This window comes from Typha latifolia, chromosome 1 (genome assembly GCF_019914945.1).
Source record: "Typha latifolia isolate L0001 chromosome 1, TyphaL0001v2, whole genome shotgun sequence".
Taxonomy (NCBI): Eukaryota; Viridiplantae; Streptophyta; class Magnoliopsida; order Poales; family Typhaceae; genus Typha; species Typha latifolia.
In genome coordinates this window covers 23,788,319-23,801,634 of record NC_133086.1, presented here as the reverse complement: position 1 = coordinate 23,801,634, position 13,316 = coordinate 23,788,319, and the positions used below count along the sequence as shown (strand labels likewise).

Sequence of the window (13,316 nt, the reverse complement as noted above, 5' to 3'; positions counted from 1 at the left end):
TCCCTCTCCTTTTCATGTATTATGCTGGCAAAGCGGCGTAGGTATGCGAGCACTTCGTGGGCTCGCCATTGTCCCGACGCTTATCTATCTCCCGAGATGGAGGCCAGCAACAGCCATGTGATCATATGACCGAGTGGATTCCCTTCGGATTCTGCTCTTGTAATTGATCCAAAATTCTTCTCTTCGGATTCCCTTCCAACTCCTTTTGGTTCTGTCTCAGATTTTTATCGTTTTTTTTTAGTGTTCATACTTTTGGTAATGTTTATTTTCTTGCCGGGCATAGTCAGGTATCTGCCTGGTTAAATCCTGTGGCTGATGCAGTTACATGCCCGGTAGATCGACGGCGCCCATCGTTACACGTGCTGCTCCATTCCTATGCCGCTTCGTGTTCCATTTGGGCACTACATCTCGAAAGCAAGCTGAGAGATAATAGTTCAATAAATTTATAAAAAATTGAATCTGAGATAATAATATATGATGATATTATTAGTACTTGCTCTTGGATTGCATGAGAAGCTAATTGTCTCAAAACAATAGTATTTAGAATTTATGGTGGAAAAGTGGGTAATTGTGTTAAAACATCCTACTAGTGTAATTTCTTTTGCAAATTGATGACCAAGAATCAAGACAATATGCTTGACAAATTATATGCTTTTATAAATAATGCAGTTAGGCTTGTAATATTAATGTTATTGTACTGAGTTTTGATGATTAAGTTTGTTAGTGTGATTATTTGAAGCTTTTCAAATGCAGAAGTTATACTTTAACGCAATGGAATATCTTTTCTCAAAATATAAAAAAATTACTAAGTAAATTTCATTTTTACCAGTAGGTAGATACATTCATCTTAATGAACAGATGTTCTGGTAGAATGAGCAATAGAAGGATGGCCCATCTGAATATCTTATCATAGGTGTATTAATTTTGTTTGATCGTTTTCCTTTTGATAGGGTAAGAAGCCATCTTGTTCATACCACACAACCCTTGAGGTTTTCCAGTGTTCCTCTTCATCCTAATGTATCCATCTTCTCCCCATCCCACTCCCCATGAGTTCTTCACTATGAAGTAATCCGACCCCATGAATGATCCATAACCAATTGCTGTCACTGCATGATCCAGATCAGTCCCACAAGGTCCATCGAAGACTCCCTGGAATCAAATCAAATCAAGTTATCAACCAACGATCATCACTAAAACAAAGGAATGAAAACGGTGAAGGTGATCTTAGGATAAGCCATTCTTCTCTCACCCCTTTGTAGAATTGGAAGTCTCTACCAGAACCCTCTATAGCAACACTGACAGGTTGATGAGCCACTGCTTTGAGTAGACTCTGTTCATCGTTCTCCGGCACGTCTCCGTAATCACTGATGGTTACTACATTTCCGTAAGCCTAAAACAAAGAACGAAGAGATGAAATACTACAAATGTTAACTTGCTCTCATTTGTAATATTAAGGATATGATTCTACTGCATTACACTCATGGCCTCGCAGGAACCTTCTTCCATGAGGTAAGGGTAGTCTTCCTCAGTGCGAAGGCCACCGTAAGCGATAATAAACGCGAAAGCGTAGTCCATCATTCCTCCTTGGCAACCGTAGTTTAATATGATATCGCAGTCGATGAGTTGTTGCTCCGATAGGGATGTTAAATTCCCCGTTACGATCTTGTTAATGCCCTCAACTGCTGCCACAGACGAGAATGCCCAACAACTTCCTGCACAAAATAACATTTCCATTACATTCCATTAGAATTTCTTTGTTCTTGGTAGGAAAATGATAGGTGTAGGAATTTTACCACATGCCCCTTGGTTCTTAACTGGACTCACTGCTCCTCTCTTCCTCCAATCTACTGACTTGGGTAAGTCTGTAACTTGCTCATTTACAAAAGCTTTGGAGGATTTGAACTTGTTGTCATCTCTTCTCCAAGTTAAGTTGGTCTTCAATCCGAGATACCGACCTCTGAACTCCTCATGATGCATGTCAGCAAACTCATTGAGCCCAAGCCAGTAACTCCCTCTCTTCTTATTAGTATTATCGATATGCCTCAGGTTGTCCTTAAAGACCTCAAACCTTCTCAGCTTCTCTTCATGGCTTGTGTAGCTTTTGCTCTGTTTATCTATCCAAGCATCAAAAAGACTAACTAGCCTTTGTGGGGTTGCCAAGTCTTCTTCTGAGTAGCCAAGTATAGACAAATCTTGAGGGAATGCAGTGGAGGTTACAATGCAAAGAAAGAGTAAAAGAACAGGGAGGTTGGACTCCATGAGAGATAAATTTTGCTGAGAAAAAGGGCAGAGGATGGGCATTTATATAGTTCTGTTTAATTTGTTGCTTGCAAGCAAATCACTTGGATCCAACTATGGGATCTTTTACTGACTAATTGTTTGTAGAGTGAGATTAGAATTGTTCTTCCCATAGATAGATATCTCAATATATTAGTAGATGGCTCTTAATTATGAAACACTTCAACTTATACTATAATCGAAAACCATCCTACACTGAATAAAAGATGGGCAAAATTCGATAATTTTCTTTTCTATAGAATCACATGCAAATTTAAGCTTAACAGCAGCGGTTTAGAAGGAAGGATACCTATCTTAGTTGCAGGAATCTTCTATCTTTTATGTGCTGCATTTACTATTGAACAGCAATTTGCACCCAATCTTAATTTGCGTGCTTCCATTGTTGAAAGCAGCAGCATCCCAAACTACAAAAGAAAATTTAAGTATACATCTGGATTAAAGTAATAACTTTGCCTCATCTGTAGCTGGAATCAGAGATATATTCTTGTACGAAATAGTTTGGATTTTTTTTTTCTTATATAGTTTTATTCTTTCAGGTAGGAACCAAAGTAATTTTAAGCTCAGTTTTTATAAGTTCTTATGATCAGGAGCAATGGCTCTTCCATCTAATGTAAAGTGGGAACCAACAGACACACCTAAACATCATTATTTTTCATAGAACAAGCCCATTGAATAATGCCATCCTGCTCATTTCAAAGTAGTCCTCTCAAGCATTCAACTTCCACAATATGTTTATGAAGTAGGAATAGTGATGAAATATTCAGCTAGGTATACCTAAACCTCTAATCATAATGGATACATTTTCCTTGAAGCTAGTCTCTCCCCAGGATGACATCTTTGTCCCAAAAAATAATAATAATAATAATAAATAAATGCACGTAACCGTTGTATGATTTACAAGCTATCTTGGCATTTGACAACTTGATAGGAGATTTTGATAGAGGAAACTCTATACCAACCAAAAATATTTATATTTTTCTCTTCCTTTCTTGAACAGCAGAGCTCTTCTCCTTTACACCCCTACCTACTGAGTCATTCACATAAAAAATCTTAAGTCCATATGTTTACTTTTGTAGATTAATCTTCTTGTAACGCAACCGAAATGTGGTCTAAGAACTACAGTATTACAATAATTTTATTTTATTTTATTTAAAAAATAACTAACCAAATGCAGTGTCTTCTATCAATTTTGGTTATTTCCAGTGTTATCATCACCCTTGGCTACATAGAGATAGAGCAGCAGCACAGATAGATAATGGATGGCACTCAGACTCAGTTGATGTTGCAGAGGAATAATCCAACAGCAACACTCCATGCAATTATTTGCCAAGAAGCCTCAAAAATTCACAAATCTTTTTAATGAGTTGGAATCGACACTGAATAAATAAATATTGCTCAAAATTATTTGAAACACAATAGCTGAGCTCCACTGAGTTACACCCTTAATTTGATAGGGGTGATGGGGCCCTCAACATTGGAAGCTTTCCAGATTCCACTCCGCTCGTTTTTGGTCATTGTCAAAGGTTTAACGGACCACCACACACCAACCGTCCGTTGCTTCCTCTCTTTAGCCCTCCGATCCATCCGGTCCGTAGAACGCGAAACGGACGGCCATCGCGTTCGTTGGCCTCTTCCATCCTCATGCACGTCTTTTTTGTTTGGTACAAACCGCCACACATCGAATCTTCTTTACATCCACTGACAGATATGCCATCAAAAGATTATTATTTGACAGCTGGAAGCCCAGAAAGCAAAAGTCTATTGGGGGCCCACACGTAGACTTTGACAGAATAAAAGGCCCACGACGAACTCATAGAAGTGTATCTATGCGGAAGAAAAGGTACGACCTTTTAAAATGGGCGGTTGCTATGATACCCGCATAGATATTTCTAAACGACAGGGCTGACCTCTTGCGGCATAATAAAGTAATAATAATACACCGACTAGTTGGGCCCAGCAGCTCTACCGTTCCAGGCCCAGAAGGATACCAACGTTGTCGAATGACTAATATGTCCTCATACCACGTCCGTTACGAGAGTATATTGGTCATTTAACAAAGACTGTTAGCCAATAAGTCTCCCAATCTCTCTCTTCCTGGTATATTAATCAACAAAACGAGCAAGGGAGAGAGATAAGAGAAGTTACATCAGAAGAAGAAGAAGAAGAAGAAGAAGAAGAAGAAGAAGAGATTGGTAAACAATGGTCTTCATGTACCAAAAGTTACCGGGGAACCGGCGAAGCAGAGGTGGGTTTCCGGTAAAAGCGTGGCTAGTGATGAAACGAGCCGCCATTAAGGTCGCCGGGCTCTGCGTTACGCGGCGGAGATGGGCGGTGGTCAGGTATGCGAATGCGAGGAGACATACGTGGACGGCTCTATGGGCCAAGGTTAAGAGGACCGTGTGCCCGGCGCATGCACGTCACGTCGGGGCGAGTTACGACTCGGTGAGTTACGCTCGGAACTTTGACGACGGAGTTTGGAAGGAGGAGGAAGAGGAGTATTGGAGGAGTGGCTCGTTTGCCTACCGGTTTGGCCAGTCAGCTCGGTTGGTGATGATCAGTTGAGCCATTGCTACTCCAATTTTAAAAATATCTAAAGTGACGAGTTTATTATTTCTTTTTAATTTTTTTTAAACATTTATTTCAAAGACGAGGGGAACTGTCATATATGTTAATTTTGAAGGGAAGATGGATCTCTATAGTCATTACAGCATACATATTTTAAATAAAACCAGGTTTTTTTTTTTCAAAAGATAAGATTTTTATTATTAACTCAATTAATTGGGATTTCCCATCAACAACTCGTAAGTGTAGAAATTGTATTATTTTAAGTTCTGAGTTATAAGCGATCGTTGGTGTCAATGAGTAAAAGTCGGTACGAAAGGGAATGAAAAAAAAATTCTTTGCCAAGTACATCCAATACTATCATTCCTATACAAAATAGGAAGTTAGTCCACTATTTTGTTAGCTTCCTAATACTTAAGCAGCTTGTAGTCATCAATTTAGAGAGGATACCATCTAAGACAAAGAATGTTTTCTATTAAACAAGTTGATTAGTAACTCAAAGTCAGTTTTTTTATATCTACTTGGGTATATTTGTGCACCCTGAGCATGATGGACCTTTTTTTCATGCCCACAACTTTAGTCGAGCGGTAGATCCTTGTGGTATTTATTGGCGAGGGCAAGTGCCCTTTTCCAGAGAATACTAAGAAATTCTCTAATATCAATAACAGAGAGCTAATACTTGGAACGTGAGCTAATTAACTCATTAAAATGACCACTTTTAAATTTCATCAACAACATAATCTTATATACTTTTAACTTGCATGAGAGCTTTCCAAACTTGGCAGGAAAAGTCGCAAGATCGAAAGTAGTTTATGACAGGAAGAGGGCCCTTTGCATAGCTTAGCCTTCAGCTTTAAAAATGAATCCACCTACTTGTCATACTTCATAAATAAAATTAGACCTCGGTCCTCATGACTTCTCAGACATAATATTTCTAGATCAGAATTTACGTAAGGTAATTGCCTTTAATTTGTAACATATATAAGCTGATCACTAAATTAATCTCATGCACGTACCTTTTGCTAGAGACTAGAGAGTTTATTTGATATGGGGGATGCTACCTACCTATTCACGGATGGGTCTATGTATATGGCTTACGTGGAAGTGAAGGCAAAGGCAAGAGTGACAGAGGCACCGAGTGTACGATCCAATAAGTAGCAAATAACAATTACTTGATCCAAAACGTTGAGCCATCTCTGAGAAATCTTTCTTTCAGTACTTGTCTGACGATATGGAAACAGAGCCCAAAACCCCATGCATGCATGCTACTAAGCAGTAAGAAACCCCCCCATCAAATCCCGCAGCTCATAGCTGGAAACTTCTAATCCTCTGCTGCTGCAAAATATTAAAAGCTCTACATAAAACGCAAACGAGACAAACTTTTTAGGAAGATGCCAAAAACCAGCTCAAGAATATATAGAAGACTAATAATAAACCTGCTAATTTTTAAAAAAAAAAATAGTCTTGTCTACAGACTAGATTTGATGATAAAAGTCGTCTTCACTCAATTTGGAATATACTAGAGTCTAGAGAGGGGGGGAGGTTTGCGTTTAAAATTCTTCATACATTTATAATGGAGTTTAGATTATAAGGTTAATGACTACCAAAATAGTAGAAAGTAGCAGTTTAGGTGCACTTGAATTAAATGACCGTTGAGGAATTTATGGCGGGAAATGAGTTAGTTGGGAGGGCGGCCGAGGCTTAGATTTGCCGTCCTATCCTACCCTAGCGTGAAACACGACAAAGCCCTAGGTCTGGTCCCACTCTATCCTTCTCCTCAAATGACGAGCCTCCACGTCAGCTCCTAGGCCTGTCGCGTGTGCACGAGCAGCCGTCTCGTCACCTCGATGCTCAGCTCCACGTACGCACGTGGGTTCCGAAGAAAGAAGCTCATAAATAATGCACATATAAAAAGTTTTTTTAACTTATATTTAAAGTTCTAATGGCAAAATAATATACTATACAAAAAATAGTGCCGAAAGCATCATATGCTAGTCGGCAACATTAGACGTAACGTAGGAAGTTTGGTGGAGTTTTTTTTTTTTTTTTTATCGTTTATGAGAAAGCCCGAAGGATAGATATGGATCGGACAAAGTGTCAATCCTCTCTCGATATAGAGTCATTTAGGCTCAACTAAATTTTTAGTTGTTTAGTCTAGGCTTCAAATTAAATACATCGTCAAATAATTGCTTTGAACCAAATACCATCGAGACCTGTTCTAAGCCATTATATTGCTAAGCTGTTTCTCCAAACTAACAACATTGCCGAGTTATAAACCAAAATCAGTCAAACCATCAATCACCAAATAATTTCTCTATAATATTATTTTAGATTTAAGTTAAACTCATGACTTCTTTGGTCATTGGAAAGGTACCTACCAAGTGTAGTATAATTACGTGGTAAGATTGATGAACCAAACCATGGTCCATGAGAATTACCATATTACCATGATACGAATTACGAGGAGGGATAGATCGAGAGAGATTGGTGGACCCCGAGGTCTAATCATGTGCATGATTGAACTGCAAAAACAAATTATTGTTTTTTTTTTTACTTTTTATTTGGAAATTAGTGCGCTGCTCCTCTCTCTCCCTCTCGCTCTTCAATGAGGCCTCTGACTTTGCTTCACCCACCATCTCCCTCCTCGGGTGTACCAATAGGACAGCTTGCCCAGCCGACCACTTTGTCCATTTCCCCCCCCCTTATTACCCTTCACTCGAATAACTCCATAGATGAGTTTCACTTTGTGTAGATAACAAATCTGGAGCGATAATTAATAACCATTAATTAAGTATCCTCTGTTTTATATCAGCAGATTGGTTTCCAGGTTAAATGAAAAGAAAAAGAGAATTACACCTAGATCTTTTTGTTAACATCATTAGTATACGAGAGATATTAGATATTATATATATATATATATATATATATATAATGTAGGATGAATGATCAAATTTTGGGCACCTTGGTAAATCTACTACAATGGAATGCAGATGATAATGGGGGGAGTACTGTGATTCTGGAATTTTTGTACGGCCACGAAAAAAATCGATCTCCCAACTCGTGCAAACTCCTCGTCTTCCCACACTCCAAGATAAAAACACTGCCCTTTTTTTTTTTCCTTCCCCACTTTAACTCCTCCCACAATATATAATAAATGCAGCATTCGGGGCATAGACATAGATAGGTACTCCTCCCTCCTCCTTTCGGTGATCTCTCTAGCTGCTGCTACCCATCCATCCATCCATCCATCCATCTCTGAAGCTCTTCTACTGTTCGAAATAGGAGAGAAGGGATAGTAACAGGAGTTACAGGACCCCTTTTCCTTTCATATGTGCACATTATGAATGTCAAATCGCTTGATAGTACCAACAGAAAGAGACAAAGACGTGGTAGCAGTTAAAACTTCAAAAGATATATATATATATATGGCTCATTAAAAAAAAAAACTATTTTAAGGATTGCTATACTTGGTTAGTGACAAATTATATGGAGTGCAATGATAGCTTTCACGTACTATTTGCAGATGGAGCGTATGCAAGATTACATTAAATCATGTTATCAAAAGTTGATGTGGTTGTTCATTTTTTTCGCACTATATATAGATAGGTAAATGTATCTGTGGTTTTTGATGTGAACATACCAAGACAGCATGACTAATTGTCTTACTGTTCGGTTTGCTTAGCATGATCACCAAGAAAGACTTTTGATAATTAGCTAACTTTTTCACATGAAGAGAAGAAAGATCCATGTTACCTCAAGCCGCACTTTTAGTTGTTTCTACTGTGGGTGGCAAAATTTGATCCAACCCAATAACTTGACATGATAATCCGGCATTTAATCAGGTTTGCGTTTGGTATAATAAGGTTCATGTCATAAACGGGTCAACCTACCTAACCCGTTTAATAAACGGGTCGTGTTCGGATTTATACCACTAACCTGTTTAATTATACGGGTATATATATATATATATATATTATAAAGAAACCTAACCAGCTAACCCTCTCCACTCTCCACTCCTCCAGCCGCCTCTGCCTTAACATTTCAAAATTTTTTGCCCCCATCTCTGATCTCTCTCCAGCGGCGATCGTCTGCCACCGCATCTCCGCCTGTCATCTCCACTCTCCGACTCCGCCTACCGCCTACCGTCGAGTCTCCTCTCCCCGTCTCCGCTTTCCGCGATGCTGTAGTCTCCGCTTGCCACCATGCTGCTGTCCCCGCTCCCCCTCTCTGCCTGCCGCAATAGTCTGCCGCGGTGCCTCTATCCCCATCCCCGTCTCCGCCTACCTTCTCCTCCTCTCTTTGCTACGTTCACTCTCCTCCAACCGCCTCTTCGTCCCTAGCAGCACTGACCGCCTCGTCTTCCTCGGCAGATCCGGAGCTCCCGCCATGGGAGCCAGCTCTTGGAGCCTTGCCTCCATCGTTGCTGCTTCGCCAACACCAATGCTGAAGCTTGCGCCAATTTGAATTTATTTTTACTAAAATTTCCTACAATATTGTAAATTATGCTGGATTTGTGTAAATGTGATATTTTGTCTTTGTGGGTATTGTATTATGCGGATTAACTATAAACGGGTTAAATGGATGTAAAGTTAAATGGGTTGTATTGACAGGTTAAACGGGTGGTTAAATGGGTTGAATAAAAATAATATATTTATTAAACGGGTTAAACTGGTTGTGTCGGGTTAAATGGGTTATATAAAAAATATAATTTATTTATTAAATAAGTTAAACGGGTCGTGTTGTGTTACTCATTTAATAAACGGGCCGTGTTTGTGTTTAGAAAAATTGACTCGTTTATTAAACGGGTCATGTTCGTGTTAGTACTATCTTAACCCGAGCGGAATCTGACCCGACCCGAACCCGGCTAACCCGACCCGATTGCCGCCCCTAGTTTCTACGGTATTAATTGATTCGCTACAAGGAAGAGTTTTATTATTATTATTATTCAATAGATCGTATGCTAATCATAGGTTGGAGAAATGATCAACCTTCGAGTGACGCAAAGTCACTAAGATCTCATAACATATTAGGCCTACAAAGCCTAATCACAACATTATGTTGTTCCATCTAAGCTCCAAGACTATACTATACGCCGCCAAACTATTATTCTAAACTAAACACTTTTGAGCTATTACTCTGTCACTGCATCGCTCAGTTGCTCATCTAAGCCAGTAAGAAATATTTTTAATTGCCCAAGTATTGTTATTTATCAACAATATAAATATATTGAGAGAGAGAGAGAGCTACGTAATCTATTTAATAAACGAGATTAAACGAGTTATGTTTATGTTTGCATTATCATGACTTACCCAAGTCTAACTAACCTACCTGATAATTGTTGTCACCTCATGCTTACTCCCGAGCTAAGATATTTTGATAAGCCCATATAGTAGACTTGATTTAAAAAGATAGAGTTTTTATAACTTAAATGATAAATGTGTCTGATATGGTTTCAACTCAGAAGCTAATGGATATTTTTTATATTTTATATTCTAACCGAAACAATAAATACCACAGTCTCTTGACATGTGGTATCGTAAAGTTGTGCAGCAACAGTAGCAGCAACTGTTAAGGTGGTCTTGGATGGAAACGATTGCAGCAAACCCACTCTGTCTATGTACTTATTCTCTATTTGTTCACACATGCACGCATAAATCTCCCAGCCCCGCTTCGCATTTACTCCTTTCCCAGTCTCATATGGCTTATCCAAGTTTCCTATTTGGATCCATTCCAGGTGCACCTTGGCCCTTAAACCTCAGGCTTAGCCTTCAATACTACCATCAAAGAATGACCTATATCTGAAAGCTATAGCCCTACCCTAGATCTCTATGGTTTCAGTGCTTCCCCTATAATACACCCCTCGCCCTTCTCCTCTATCATCGAAACACTACCCAAGTGTCAAAAAGTTCTTGTTAGGGGGTTCCTCTCTTCTCCACTAGCTCTTAAGAAGGATGCATAACATGGGAGACTTGGTGTTGGAGTTAATTGGAGAGGAGACCAATGAGCAAGGTTTACCTCCGGGGTTTAGGTTTCACCCTACGGATGAAGAGCTCATCACCTTCTACCTGGCTTCCAAGGTGTTTAATGGAGGCTTCTGTGCAGTGGACATTGTGGAGGTTGATCTCAACAGATGTGAACCATGGGAGCTACCAGGTATATATATATATATATATATATATATATATCTAGCTAAATGATTGCTTTAAGAAAATTTGTTAATGTATTCGTTTCTACTACATCAATGTTTTTTAGTACATTTATAGAGTGATCATAGCGAGAACTCGGAGAGCTTTTAGCTTCTCCTCTTGCATGTTTGTTTCTTACATATATATGGTCATGCTTAGCTCTATAGTTAGTGTTGCACTAACTCTTTCATTCATTTCTTTTGTAATAATTGGTCCTATAAATATATGGGTCTCGATCTAGATGTGGCAAAGATGGGGGAGAGAGAGTGGTACTTCTTTAGCTTAAGGGACAGGAAGTATCCAACTGGGCTGAGGACCAATAGGGCTACGGAGGCAGGCTATTGGAAGGCCACTGGCAAAGACCGGGAGGTCCATAGCGCAACCAGTGGGGCCCTCGTCGGCATGAAGAAGACCTTAGTCTTCTACAAGGGAAGGGCACCACGAGGGGAGAAGACCAAGTGGGTCCTACACGAGTACCGACTCGAAGGTGACTTCTCTTGCCGCCACGCATGCAAGGTAATGCTACAATATCTGGATCGACCATCACATGTCGCATAGAAATCTTAGATCGTGCCCTCATGACCATCATTTGATGATCGATATAATTAATTAGTGCTAGTTAAGAAATCTATATATTTGGCTTGTACTCTGTGGTAGATAAAGTTTCATGCATAAGATAGACAAGATACAATTAAGCATGCGTATATATAGACATGCATACTTACACTAGGAGTACAAGTAGAGGCCTGGCTATCTAAGGGCCAGGATGAGGATTAATACTAAACTACAAAGCTTTCCTTTTTGTTGTTTTCTTTATCTCGGTGCAGGAAGAATGGGTGATCTGCAGGATATTTAACAAGGCAGGAGGAGATAAGAAGAGCCAATACTACCCAAACCCATCCTACTTTCTTGGGCCCTCCTCTTCGTCTCCCAACCCTTGCATGCTTCCATTCTTTGACCTCCAAACCCTAGAATACCCCTTCCAAACCATCCAAAATAAACAACCCTACTTCCAGTACCAAGATGAACACAATTCCTTTTTTCCCCTTCCACCTCTCCCTTCTCTTCCTTCTCCTCCCACTCTCCCATCCTTCCAGGGAAGCCCACCGAAGGAAGACCCAGCTCCACACGCGACCTCTCACGAGGATGTAGTTCCTAATTGGCTAGAAACTTACTTACAGAACCCTTTTCTCTATGAGATGGGATTTGCTCCTCTTGGCCCTGGAGCAGCAGCTCATGACATGCCATTGTTGGGCTCCACAGCTGCAGGAGAATCTGGACCAATGGTTTCTTGAATCTCGCACCCCATACCTCTTAGTATAACATCACGGTGGTGCTTGTAGTACGCTGTGTACATGAATGTAACTTTAGGTGACTACTATTGTACGTTCTTATGGAGCTTAGGAGAGAGATTTTTATGAGTCTCTTATGTAGCTCTTATGATATAACTACTTTATGAGTAATTATTTGTGTTTATTAATTATGATGTGATATTGAAAAACTTTGGACAGATGGATGGATGTGATTTACGTCACGAATGGATTGTGATATGATTGGATCATGGCATTGCACGGATCGATGCGTCAAAACATGCATGCATGCATGCATGCATGACGTTGGATCATCAGTGGACTGGGATTGACGTGACTCGGTGTTGTACGTTGGTGTGTATTGAGAAGGGTAGTTTATTACAATTGTGTGTCTCGAGACGGGATGATATATTTTCATGCATAAATTACTGTGTCCAATAACATCAACTATACTCTCGATGGGAAAAAAAAAAAAACTAGCGTTCGTTTAGATTGCACTGCATTTTCTGTCTATATCATAAAGTCTATCTCTGGATTCCCTGTTTGCATCATTAAAATCTTGTAGGAATGTAGCATCATGATGCAACATCGGTATTTAGTTCATCGTATGTACCTCAAAATGGACTAAGCTTAGTTATGCTTCGTTATAGGTTAGCACGGACGATTTGGGCACATCATGGAGTTAGCGAGCCATCTACATTTCTAATTTCGATTAAGTACTTTTGTAGGCATTTTATATAGAATGGCAATATAATCCTTCAGTCCATGGGCCTATTAGTTTAGCTGACTAGATTGGGTCCACATTTATCTAGCCTATTAAAGATAATACTTTGGACTCGTGTCATATTTGTGTGTGAGCGTGTGCAAGTGCATGTTATTATTAGTGTGCGTGCTGGAGTATATAGGTAGGATTATTTGTGAATGAAGTCACTAACTAGGCGTCCTATCTCGCAAGATCACC

At 39.6% G+C, this 13,316-nt stretch overlaps 2 protein-coding genes across 2 annotated transcripts; one reads left to right on the top strand and one right to left on the bottom strand.

Moving 5' to 3' along the window:
• Positions 1-781: 781 nt before the first annotated feature.
• On the bottom strand, positions 782-2,270 carry LOC140781486 (cysteine protease XCP2-like). Its single transcript, XM_073127473.1, has 4 exons — positions 1,794-2,270; positions 1,477-1,712; positions 1,250-1,390; positions 782-1,149 (listed from the first exon to the last, which is right to left on the bottom strand). Exons 1-4 carry the CDS (start codon positions 2,257-2,259, stop codon positions 919-921), a joined length of 1,074 nt encoding a protein of 357 aa, XP_072983574.1. The 5' UTR covers positions 2,260-2,270; the 3' UTR covers positions 782-918.
• An 8,389-nt stretch (positions 2,271-10,659) lies between these two features.
• On the top strand, positions 10,660-12,548 carry LOC140801385 (protein CUP-SHAPED COTYLEDON 3). Its single transcript, XM_073156478.1, has 3 exons — positions 10,660-11,013; positions 11,287-11,561; positions 11,873-12,548. The coding sequence occupies exons 1-3, from the start codon at positions 10,812-10,814 to the stop codon at positions 12,338-12,340; spliced, it is 945 nt and encodes a 314-aa protein (XP_073012579.1). The 5' UTR covers positions 10,660-10,811; the 3' UTR covers positions 12,341-12,548.
• Positions 12,549-13,316: the final 768 nt, after the last annotated feature.

Excerpts from the sequence above, each read along its gene's own strand:
- LOC140801385 (XM_073156478.1), top strand. The coding sequence starts at position 10,812 with ATGCATAACATGGGAGACTTGGTGTTGGAGTTAATTGGAGAGGAGACC. Across the intron at positions 11,014-11,286 it reads TGAACCATGGGAGCTACCAG|ATGTGGCAAAGATGGGGGAG; the intron begins GTATATATATAT and ends GTCTCGATCTAG. Across the intron at positions 11,562-11,872 it reads CTTGCCGCCACGCATGCAAG|GAAGAATGGGTGATCTGCAG; the intron begins GTAATGCTACAA and ends ATCTCGGTGCAG.
- LOC140781486 (XM_073127473.1), bottom strand. The coding sequence starts at position 2,259 with ATGGAGTCCAACCTCCCTGTTCTTTTACTCTTTCTTTGCATTGTAACC. Across the intron at positions 1,713-1,793 it reads TAAGAACCAAGGGGCATGTG|GAAGTTGTTGGGCATTCTCG; the intron begins GTAAAATTCCTA and ends TATTTTGTGCAG. Across the intron at positions 1,150-1,249 it reads ACTTCCAATTCTACAAAGGG|GGAGTCTTCGATGGACCTTG; the intron begins GTGAGAGAAGAA and ends ATTTGATTCCAG.